The sequence below is a fragment of the Papaver somniferum genome, chromosome 10, assembly GCF_003573695.1.
Source record: "Papaver somniferum cultivar HN1 chromosome 10, ASM357369v1, whole genome shotgun sequence".
In the NCBI taxonomy this organism is placed as follows: domain Eukaryota; kingdom Viridiplantae; phylum Streptophyta; class Magnoliopsida; order Ranunculales; family Papaveraceae; genus Papaver; species Papaver somniferum.
This window is the reverse complement of record NC_039367.1, coordinates 138855021-138867580: the sequence shown is the minus strand read 5'-3', so window position 1 is coordinate 138867580 and position 12560 is coordinate 138855021. Positions and strand designations below refer to the sequence as shown.

The 12560-nt window shown below is 36.4% G+C and overlaps 1 protein-coding gene across 1 annotated transcript; it reads right to left on the bottom strand.

Moving 5' to 3' along the window:
- Positions 1 to 3435: 3435 nt before the first annotated feature.
- Positions 3436 to 11905, bottom strand: LOC113317801 (serine/threonine protein phosphatase 2A 55 kDa regulatory subunit B beta isoform-like). Its single transcript, XM_026565930.1, has 14 exons — positions 11461 to 11905; positions 10145 to 10251; positions 9942 to 10034; positions 9741 to 9860; positions 9053 to 9265; positions 8699 to 8790; positions 7800 to 7918; positions 6097 to 6220; positions 5791 to 5914; positions 4855 to 4923; positions 4642 to 4733; positions 4467 to 4544; positions 4274 to 4341; positions 3436 to 4174 (listed from the first exon to the last, which is right to left on the bottom strand). The coding sequence occupies exons 1-14, from the start codon at positions 11573 to 11575 to the stop codon at positions 4038 to 4040; spliced, it is 1551 nt and encodes a 516-aa protein (XP_026421715.1). The 5' UTR covers positions 11576 to 11905; the 3' UTR covers positions 3436 to 4037.
- Positions 11906 to 12560: the final 655 nt, after the last annotated feature.

Below are 12560 nucleotides of genomic sequence, written 5' to 3'. Positions count from 1 at the left end.
TTAGATGTAGTGAGTAGTATTAGAATATAATGAATTATATTTAGATGAGCCAGATATCCAGACGAGTCAATTGATTCAGGAAAAAAATAACTTAATCAGATACTCGGCGGTCGTACTTGAAATTCAGATTCCATTTACATTGGAATTAGCTTCGCTAAATATGAAAAAGTTCATAGATCCAAAACTGATTTTTTAACCAATGCAGTCAAATCGGTTCAAATAGTATATGGGAGTAAATAAATTAATACATCTCCACTACTACTTAGAAACACTTTGTTATTTTAGTGGATGACTTAAGTGAAAGGATAGTATATTCTATTTACGATGCGCTCGAAATCTTGAGCAAGAACCAATAACTGATGTTCCACAACTATTTGAAACTGTATGACTTAAACATCTACAAGTTTATAAATTAGTCTAGTCGACGTTGCTGGATTAAGTTAAAATTGAGTTGCTCGAAAATTAAAGCATTAAAACGAACATAGTGTAACTCAACTTTAGTTGAAGATTTTGGCACAATAAAAACATGTATAATGAAACCCGACGTAAAGATATCCCAGCTGAAAGGGTTTAAACCTTTCGGGGAAGGGTGTATATCTATTACCGGTATGGTCAATGGCGTTCCATGATGACGCCACATTTCACAGCCAAGTATACACAGGAAAGCGCAATGATGCTACCATGCATAGTTACTGAAGTACAATGATGGAGCTACACTGCAGTGCTAGTGAAGAGCAATTATGATGCTACACTGTAAAGTCACTGGCAGATAAATGAGGCATATTTTCCAACGCAATGAATCTTCATTCAGAAAAGCATGGCAAGGCCAAATGACAAATGTGACATGCGATGTTGCATTGATGCATATATGTGGAATTAAGTTTTCCCAATTCAAGGATGATGCAAGAACATGAAATATGCAGAGAGTTGGCCTATGCATTATTACAAGGCTAGCCAAAACTTGAACAGTGCATGCAAGTTAGTGGTGCAAGCATATGCATCAATATTGTATAGAAATTGGCTCAGTAAAGCAAATAACACATATAATTCATAATGCATTATTGGCATCAGTTGTAAGGTATTTTGGCATGAATTTGGTTTAGCGTAGGTGCCCAAGAACGTTCATCTCAAGATGGCATAGTAATGTTCAATGGTGGTGATACGTGGCTCAATGACATTGCGTACAAGTTGGCTTAACAAGCATGCCATTTTGTTGTTTCATTAGCAACTTAGATTAGAAAACTTGAAAATATTTTGTTGCAGTCATATGGTCGTCATGGTATATTTTTAACTACCATGAAGAATTTTTATCTTTAGTTATGGTCGTCCTGTTCGTAGGATGATAACTTACAAATGTCTAATTAGTCAAACTATTGAGTTATGTTTGTTTGGATCTGACTTGCGATATGAATTTGACTAGGCATTTGCCTCCAATATCAGATCGGTTGTCTATTTATATTTCTACTGTGTGACACGAAGTCTGACTCGGTTCATTCACCTAACTCGCAACTATTTGATTCTGGTATCATTTTGTACCTGACACTCTGATATAACTCTACTACTAGTTTTGAGTTAGATGTAGTGAGTTAGATTCAAATATAATGAATTATATTTATATGAGTCAAATATCCGGACGAGTCAATTGATTTAGGAAAGAAATAACTTGTTTATCATATACTCGGTGGTCGTACTAGAAATCCATATTACATTTACTTTGGAATTATCTTCGTGGAATATGAAAAAGTTCATAGGTCCAAAATTGATTTTATAACCAATGCAGTCAAATCGGTTCAAATATCATATGGAAGTAAATAAATTAATACATCTACAACTTAGAAACACTTTGTCATTTTAGTGGATGACTTAAGTGAAAGGGTAGTATTTTCTATTTACGATGCGCTTGAAATCTTGAACCTAGAACCAATAACTGATGTTCCACAACTATTGGAAACTGTATGACTTAAGCATCTACAAGTTTATAAATTAGCCAAATCGACATTGCTGGATTAAGTTAAAATTGAGTAGCTCGAAAACTAAAGCATTAAAACAAACATGGTGTAACTCAACTTCAGTTGAATATTTTGCCATATTAAAAACATGTGTAATGAAATCCGACGTAAAGATATCCCAGCTGAAAGAGTTGAAACCTTTTGGGAAAGGGTGTATATCTATTACCGGTATGGTCAATGGCGTTCCATATGACGCAATATTGCATAGCCAGGTATACATTGGAAAGCACAATGACGTTACCATGCATAGTTAGTGAAGTACAATAATGGAGCTACACTAGAGTGCTAGTGAAGCGCAATTACGCGATGCAACACTGCAAAGTCACTGTCAGATAAATGAGGCATATTTTTCGATGTAATGAAGTTTCATTCAAAAAGGCAAGGCAATGCCAAACGATAAATGTGACATGCCATGTTGCATTGATGCATATCTGTGGAATTAAGTTGTCCCAACTAAAGGATGATACAAGAACATAAAATAGGTTGGGAGTTGGCCTATGCATTATTCAATCCGGTTAAAGCTTGCAAAATGCATGCACGTTAGTGGTGCAAGCGTATGCATCAATATTGTATAATAAATGGCTAAGTAAAGCAAATGTCGCATATGATTCATGTTGCATTATTTGGCATCAGTTGGAAGGTAGTTTGGCATGAGTTTGGATTAGCGTAGGTGTCCAAGAACGTTCATCTCAAGATGGCATAGTGATGCGTAATGGTGGCGATACGTGGCTCAATGACATTACAAGTTGGCTTAACAAACATGCCAATGATGCGAGACAAGGAAGAACAGTTATAAAACGATTTTATAGCCTAGTGGGAGTATCCATAACTGTTTATGAATATGTGTTGAAGGCATGGCTCGAATTAGCAAAGAAATTGGACAATATGCTCAGTTATTCACGTTTATGGAACTGCCATATTGGACATGATTATCTAATGCGTGTGCGTCATTTGTGCACATAATCGGCCATTGTAACTACTATATAAATAATTTAAGGGGATTAAATCGTGGGACTCAAGTTGTGAGAGTTTTGGTAAGCCATAGGTATAGGGCCTATAGGCCCATCTTAATTATGAGAACAATTGGTTAGTATCAGCATTACAATAGTTAAAGATCAAGATCCAGCCTGGTGTAAATTTACCGATTTAGTATTTGTCGGACGGAACAATTGTTATGACAAAAACAAATGTCGCAAGTTCTAGTTCTGATCACAGGTGTCGGCAATTCTTGGATGTAAAACATTAACCAGCAATGCTTAATGTGCACAGTTTTCTTTTTAGAGTACCACAATGCAGAGGAAAATGAACTTAGGGATCAAAGTGCGAACTTCAATTAAGAGAGCAAGACTGGCGGCTAAAAATAACTGGAACTACTGAAGCTTGCAAAATCTGAAAGAGAATTGAAATAATCTTAATTAAAAAAGAATTCAACAGAAGGCCTTAAAATTGTTGGTTCAATAATACAATTCCCACAACGGAAGTATATTTCGACGAAAATGGATGTTAAATTAATAACAGTCACTCTTTTCTTTGTTTTCTTAGATTTGAGAATAAGACCCTATATCTTAGTCAGATGATGGTATATGATTGAGAACAATGTAACTTAAAACACAATATAAGCTGCTTCTACCCGCATTGATCTCAAACCCTACCAGTATGGAACAGTTTTTTTTGTTCCGGTTGTAGGAGGACAACAACTACAATCACACTTTTCTTCGACGATCACAATTTAAGAACAGAAACTACATTTTTTTCATAGAGAAAAAAAAATTAAGAACAAAAAAAATCAGAAATAATCTGCTCGCCTGGGAACAAAAGATAAGTTACTTCCTCGTGGATTTGTTTCGCAACTGCCATCTTTGAATCCCTCGATATGAGAAACGTGCCACGGTTCTGAGGGTCTCGTTGAGCAGAGGATTTTGTTGCAGACTAAGTTCTAACTCTTCCATGCAGAAGAGAAAGCCTCAGCAACAAAAAGAGAAAGCACAGCAACAAAAAAAATTCTTTCTACGATCGTCACTATCTTTATTATGCATAATACATGTACAGACTATTCGCAGCAGCACAAGCAAGTGAGTTTTCTGTTGGGTGCCAAGCTAGGTGAAGCAATTTTGTTGAGAAATCAAATGAATTTCCATTTGCATCCGAACCTGGACTATCTCCTCCTATTACAGTCACAAGAGGAAAGATCGAGAGAATATGTAAGACACGGAATAAACACTGAAGATCAGTAATCTGTTAAGCGAAACGAAAATTACACTAACCTCGTCGAACAACACGGGTAAGACTACCCAGAGATCTTGAAGGTCTCGCAGGAGTTTGGACATGTCTCCTGAACAAAGATTTAATAGCATGACAAGAAATGAGAGTTACTAAAAGCGATAAGGTCATGAAAACAAAAGATCAAATGACAGATGTCACTCCTGCTGTTGTTAATAGACTGACTCGAGTACACACCTCATGGGGTTCTTGCTGGCTTCAAGGGTTGTTGCCTCACTGCTACCGTTACCACAACCAAATACACGAAACAGATTGCTGGGATTCCAGAGAGTGTGTTAGAATCACGTGTCACAGCTTGTTGGACACATTACGCTCAGTTTAAGAAAATTATAGCAATTAAAAAGATGTATACCTATAGGAACCTGTTGCAACACGCGATCCATCTCCACTCAAACAACATTCGAATTTGTCGAAAATTGAATCATTTTCATATAAATCACAGAGCTGTTAACAACCAGGGCTATTACGTTATAATAATGAAAACAAGTAATAACGAAGTCCAATCATGCCACATACAAATTATGTTCATATATAACTGAAAAGGTTTTAAATAAAGGACAGTCACCTTGGGCCTTAAATATTCATGAACCTGGAAAGTTGCAACTGGACCAGAATCCATATTTATGTCCCATAGCTGGAAAACATAAAAGTAGAATTGAATTAGTAAAAGAAGACAGATTACACAAACCATGTTAATCCACATAATCTAAAAACCATGAATAGGGTTTTGCTCTGTAGTAGTAGGCATGACAAAAACCGTTTGATATTTGACGTATTGAGACAAAAATAAATTGCCAAAGGACATAAAGTGGACCAGAAAATGCTGATTCGAAACTGCACCAGGGACACAGAGAAAAGTACCCTAGAATGACATATCCTCAAATAGTCAGGATATTCAAATCTATTAAGGTCAAGGACACTTCAGCGAAACCCTATTAGTGGAAGTATCATTTCTTCTTCAAGCATAGAGCAAAACTGGGAACCATAAGTAACAACAGCCATAAATTGCCTTCCACTATATAAATAAAATTAGGATCCCATAAGTAACAACTGCCACGAATTGCCTTCCACAATATAAATAAAAAGATTGTACAAATTGAAGAGCCGCAATTCGCAAGTCATGAAATGCTCTACCTAGTCCTTCTGCCAGACATCCAATACCTTTAAAAGAAAAACATATTTGAAAAGCAGACTAACAACATCTCTACATCAGAGTAGGCAAGACATTTAGCGATCTAGTCTCACAACCCATCAGCAACCACTTCAAGCCTTATACTCTGTTCCAGTGAATCTATTCCTCAATCTGACTAAATGGACAGAGTCATCATCAATCAATACTATCACCAGTAGGGGAACTTCCCATTTCAAGTAAATATGTTAAAAAGTAAGATGGCCATAAAAAAAGATAACAGTAACAATCATGCATTTTTAACATCCATAAAAAGTAAGACGGCCATAAAAAAAGGTAACAACAACAAGCATAAGATGTAAAGATTTGAACCTTAAGAGTCATATAATCACGACTAAGTATATGCCTTCCATCCTTTCCAAACTTGATATCTGAAATTGATGCAATAATCTCGGTGAAAAATGATCTCGAACCAGGTGCCTCCTGCTCCTCAAACCTGTAAGAAAAAAAAAGTATTTAAAAATAACAGCATGGTTTGCAGATTATGTTTGCGTAAATAAAACTCTGCTTTGGATAAGCAAAGAAGCCTGCAGACGTTGCTGAGTAAACTAGACCTTCTATTATACCTTGCAACATAAAGTGTTTCAGAAATTAGGGGAAAATTAAAAGGCCACTCACAATTTGCTATGAGTATCACATAGAGCAGACTGTCGCAGATCAATAAGCCGGATAGAGCCCTTCGAGCTACTATATGCTAACGTATTACAATGAGTAGGGTGGAACTCAGCTGATGTTATAACCTCTGCAAATACAAAGCTGGTAAAAGTTAAGCAAGCAATAACAAACCAACTGCGGCCTAACATAATAGAAAAATGTCTAAGGATGGGTTATAGATGTACGCAAAAGTACAGGAATAGACTGCACAAGTTAGTCGGCTCATACAGGAGAATGATGCTTATATCCTGATCACAGTGATACTTCAGAAAAGTATACTAAAGCATAGGACTAATATAATGAGTGTCTTCTAGAACACAGCAGCATTTTGAAAAGGATTCACACTAAATCATACTACTTTTCGGCCTTGCCCTGTGTTGAAGGTTCAGCCCAATAACATTCTCCTATATGAAAGCAAATTTCTTTACGAACTCTTATGTGAACATACTCAGAAAATCCAACGCCTACAATTTTTCATGCAGAAACACAACATCTAATGCGATGGGGTGACCAGATAAGTACAAGGATATCTACTTCCAACCTGATGTCCATTTCTACTAGACAACGTCCTTCATTCTTCTGACATATTCAAGAAACAGTGGCAAGGCTAATAAAAAAATACAATATACTGCTGCAGTGCTACTGGACTACAACTTGTAGATACATTCTCAGAGCGTCCACAATGGTGCGATCAAAACCAAAGATCAAAGATCAAAAACCACGATCAAATTTGAGTTTAGTCAGTAGTGTGACGCAACGATAAACGAGTATATTTAGTCGAGCGAAGATATAATCAACGTCTGATAGTGGAGCGTTGATATAGTAAACGCCGGTTTGGGGCGTTGATATAGCAAACGTTTTATGTGGGGCGTTTATATAGTTTACGCCTGGAATAGGGGCGTTGATATAATCCACGCCGGATGGGGCGTTTATATAATGCACACCGGGACAGGGGCGTTGATATAATCTCCGCACTCCCATCTATCGTTTTGCAGTTAGTCAAAATTGTTAAAAGTTAAATCGAATCAAGACCAGCAAGTTAGTAATTGGCTAGTCTGTACTTTAACTACTAGTGGAGCTATTGTATACAGTGATACAATTGTATACAGTGATACAATTGTATACAGTGATACAATTGTACGGGTTTTAGTACTTCTAAACTAGACGTGGTATATACTAAAGTCAATTAACTACTAACTAGCTATATTCTTTAGCTTGAGCACATGTATAAAGCATTAACAAAAATGTACTTAAGGTATAATGCATGCCTTAATGGGACGAACATTATACTCACGCCTGTTATCAGGCGGACATTATACTAATGCCCGATCGGGCGTACATTATAGGTTCGCCTAGCTACGGCGTATATTATACAACCGCCTGATCTTGGGACGAGAATTATACCACCGCTTCAGATGAAGCGTGCATTATATAAACGCCTGTTAACGGACGAAGATTATAACTTCGCTCGACCAAATTTGGTTTTGGTCGTTGCTCCAGACCAAATATAGTCTCAAATTTGGGTTTAGTCTGGTATATGATCTTTACTCTGTTCGACTGTGTCACGTATCTGGACCATATATTTGGGTTTAGTCTCCCATTGCAGTTGCTCTCAGAACCTTTATAATACAAGATTATTCACAAATCAAAGTTTTAACAATTTTTACCAGTTAGATCCTCCATATTTGCGGGCTTCACATCAACAATGTTGAAACTTTGGTTGCTTATTTCCAGATTCCAAAGATTTATACGCAGATCGTCGGCAGATATAAAAGTCTCGCCATCACTGTGAAAAGAACAAATAGAGGTACATGCATGAAAACATAATCCTTAAGCAGCTACCTAACCAGCTAAAAGCCAAGAAGCCACAGTTACAGATTTTCATAATGTGTGAATAATATGACTTGGAAAGTAAATAATAACAAGTTGCGAAACAGTCACTCCCATTTAATAAAGCAAGAACTCTACATGCAAGAATATTAATATACACCCCATATGAAGTTTTTTAGGAGTGCCTGCTACAGATTTGAGAAATTTAGAATGAAGGGAGCTGCTAAGAAGAAAAATACTACCGCCAGTAATGAGTAAAAGAAAAAAGGCATCCGCAGTCAAATCCATAAAGAAGCTTACATGGAGAAAACAAAAAAGTTCTAGTATAAGCCTGGTCTCAAGACTCTACATTCTGTCTGCTGAAGCGAATTACAGCAGAATGCCAGCTGAAGCTAGCCTCAGCAACTAGTTCGACTTAGCAAAGAATTGGTGCTGTGTCCCTTCTATGTTATGTAGAGCCGTATCTTCCATAAGAGGTATTAAGGTAGTGCTTTCCCAAAAGTGAACATTAATGAGTAAAAGACACTAACAAACATATATGAAGAATAGTTATAACAAGGTCACGCACTATGCTAACACATTAGGGTGAGCCACAGTCTTCAATAGAGGATTAGTTTCCAGGTATGAAAAAAGAAAGTCATAAATAAAAGGTAACCAAGAAAAAGGATTTTAGCAACAAACAAGTTGAGATTGAAGAAACAATAAGACAAAATTATATTATATTAAAACTACTCACCTGTTATTTGAAATTGAGTTAATGTGATAGTCATGCGCATGAGCATATATTCTCCGGCATCTAGCCACAAGGCTTGTCTCTTGGCTAGAAACCTACATATTATGGAACGCTACAAATGTCAGTAATGCAAAACAGATAGTTCAAAAGCTATAGACTCCTTAATAACACTCGATTAGATATGGCATAGACGTTTGGACACACAGCACCAATGCGAGTAAAAGTTTGACTATTCATCAAGTTTATACAATAATGATAATGATGGAGGGAAAATTATTTTTTCTTTTCACATCAATTTGACAAATTATGACTCGTATAAAGTTGCTGCTTAAATCACCAAGCTAGGTTAGGTACAACTACCACGGGCAAACGTAGCGAGGGAATTCCTCCTGGGGGGAAAGCGAGGTCGTTACTCAAATTACTGTATGATGACTTTTCTGGAGATCCTCCATTTGCAAGAAATGGCTTTGGGCTAGTGGGTATACTTGGACCAGCAGTGCTGCCATTTCCCATAGTTTTTGAGGGGTCTATATTCATCTCACTAATTTTTTTAACCTTCTTTTCCTGAACCTGTACAAGAATGAAACAGAGCGGGTCAGCTCTACAAGTTAGAAAACATATATAGTGAAACAAGAACGTTTCAGTAAGCGAGAACCTAACAATGAGTTAACGGAAATAATATATGTAAATTATTTGACCCATGCTATAGGGTAACAACACACCCACTGATGGATCTATGAGAGGGCTAAACCAGGCTATAACCCAAGTTTTCCCTCTAGCACTAATTAGTTGATAACTTATGGGTGAATTATAGGCTTGAATTAAGATTTTAGCCCAGGCAACAATTTTATTTTAAGGTTCTAGGATCCATCCTGAGCACCCTAAGTAGTGCTAACGCTGCCAAAACAATAACATCTAGGATGGAACTATCAAACACGATATGCAGATAATAAGAAAGTTATGAAGATGCAACCATAGCATTGTTTATCAAGGGATAGAGAAAGCATGATTAAGTGAACATAGTTGGAAAACAAATGCTTGTTACCTTCCAGTACTTTATTGTTTTGTCATTGGTTGAGAGAAGAAATAATGCACCATTCGCTGTCTGGCACCATTTTATCTTGTTGATTTTCTCCTCAATTTCCAAACTCTTCAGATAGTCAAACTGAATTGCAGAAGAATGCAGTTAGTAGACAGTAGTATGAACCCAGAAAACTCTAGGGAGAGAAACCCGATATTGATTTACCTCAGGCTCGTGACTTTGAAACTCTGTCTTGTAACGGAATTCAGGATGTCTGATTTGGTAATCCATCCTTTCTAAATCTCTTCGATTTCCATTCTACACATTAAACAAAAGAATGTGTGAGCAGATACAACGAAACAAATACTACACAACAGGAGAATGAAAAAGAACGTAGTAAACAAGACAAGGTGTTGACAAAAAATTACGTTATCTCTGGAGTCGGTCCTTTCGAATAGGACGACCCTCCCCCCTCTATCACCAGTGGCAAGGTGATCCCCAGTTTTATCAAACTCAATTGCTGAAATAATATCGACTGCAACAGGTAATGTGACAGTCAGCCAAGGAAGTTAATCAAGAAAACATGCATCACAGGAAGTTAAGTGTGAACCAACTATCAGTATGAAATAAAATCTGCACCAGAAGAGACAGCGGAAGGCAACACCACCGCCAACAACCTATACAACAAGCTTAAATAAGATATACGCACATTAATTGCAAACAAATGAGCACACAATTCCCTCTAATCCCATATGTGAACTGGTGGGCCTATCTAGTAATTCACTGAACCACCTCCAAGCACACAATACATACAAACTAAATAAAACTTCCAACATTAGCTCCATATATCCTCCCACTCAAAAATCTCTTTAAACTGCATTGTCTCGAACCAAGCCTAAAATCTACCGGGTGTCAGTTAGCCATGTATGTCGCCTATCCATCAACCTCTACATAATTTTAGAATCTCAAATCAATTGATGCTTCCTTTATCCCAGTAATTGTATAACTATGTTTGGTTTTGTTAGCATCTCATAAATAGATTCCTCAATATGTTTGCTTCTGTTATCCTTTGAATACAGTCATTGATCATGTTTGATTTCCCAACAACAATATCAATATTTCTGTGCATCTTCCCATCAAATCTTCCACATTTAAGTACTTCATTTCCCATTAACATGCAAGTCCTCAGTTACTGATAAAACAACACCACAGCGCCACAACAAACTCGACCTAATGAGTATAATCAACTTGAGAGCATCTCATACTAACTGCTAAACATAACAAGAGTCAGAGAACTAAGACCTATTTCCCCTTAGCTCACGTAGATGTTGATATCGCCATTAACAAAAACCAATTTCATTGTTCATCTACTAATAACAAATTCATAACAAACCAAAACTCAGCTGAACTAAACTAAAACTACCCTAATAACTAACTCAAAATGAGATGTTGTTAATTGCTTCTGTTACCTAAATTAGTTGCATGTACTGTTTTAAAAAAAAAATGAAAACTAAAACCCCCATTCATTTCTACTCTTAATTGAACAAAATCAGTTCCAAAGTGCCAAATCTATATAAATCACTAATCAAAATTCCACATAAAAATCTCATCTTTCATTTTCCCCCAAATAAAACCAGATCCAAAAACCAATACCAAAAAACCTAATTTACAAAATCCAAATCAAACCCAAATTTGTAATCTAATACTGAATTCGGATCCAATAAGCAAAAAACAATTTATTTACCTTCTTGTACTTCTTCACCAGCCGTTCGTTCCCCAAAAACTTGAGAGAATTTCCAGTCAAGTGGTTGTGTTGGACCAACTGGATTTGGCACTTCATCATTTCTATCTCCGTTCATTCTCTGTAGTAATTTTACCCTAACCCTATAATAACTTAACCCAAATCAAATTCCTATTCTTCGATCTATAAATTTAACTTGAGAATTTAGAGAAAATCAATCAATTCATTAATCAAATTTCAACCAAATTAGCCAAATCGATCTTGTGTTTGTGATAATCAGATGAAGAAGATTATAGATTTGAATCCAGCACCGTATATAATAACTCCATGAAAATGCAGGGTTTTTTTTCTTTCGATCTCTTTCATTAATATAAAAAGGGGGAATCAACAATTTTTCTCTCTCTCTCCCTCGTTTTTTTTTTCTCTTTTTTATTTGTTTTGATATTTTAAGAAGAAAATAATTGGGAGAGGAAAATGTAAATAGAACTCATAAGCTCGTGGAAAGGGGTAAAGAGAGTGTATTTTTTGCAAAATGATAGAGTGGGATAGATTTTTCTGTGTACACGTGATACTCGAATCTGTATAATTATTTTGAGATTTCGTAAAGAGATATATCTTGAGATTATTAGTCCTTTGTAGTATGGAAGATTAAGATCGCGCAGTTTATATGTTTTGGACAATTCTGCTTTGGACAATTCTACCTTTGTAAGTCATGTTTCGAGGTCGATTAGGCCTATAAATTTCAATTTGATATTAGAGCAGATATTTGTGATGATTTTTTTAATGGATGTCTACTTCATGTCACCGGGTTTAATGTTCACGTATTAGTCTTAATGAGTCTACACGTGAGGGGGCGTGCCACCTCTACTTCGTGTCACCTGCTTTAATGTTCACGTGTTAGATCCAACGAGACTACACTTGGGTGGGTGTAGTCCCATATAATACGGAAGTTATTATGCAGTGTATAAGCCTTTGGCAACCTTGGGAATGTTTAGATTATTAGTCCCATATAATACAAAAGTTATCATATAGTGTATAAGCCTTTGGCAACCTTAACCTTGCAAGTCGGTTTTCGAGGTTAGTGAGGCACACAGACTTCAACA

What these genes read in the sequence shown, in the direction of transcription:
- LOC113317801 (XM_026565930.1), bottom strand. Translation starts at nt 11,575, where the DNA reads ATGAACGGAGATAGAAATGATGAAGTGCCAAATCCAGTTGGTCCAACA. An exon ending in TTCAAAGTCACGAGCCTGAG is followed by an intron (nt 9,861 to 9,941) that starts GTAAATCAATAT and finishes TCTGCAATTCAG; the next exon opens with TTTGACTATCTGAAGAGTTT. An exon ending in AAATATGGAGGATCTAACTG is followed by an intron (nt 6,221 to 7,799) that starts GTAAAAATTGTT and finishes TTGTATTTGCAG; the next exon opens with AGGTTATAACATCAGCTGAG.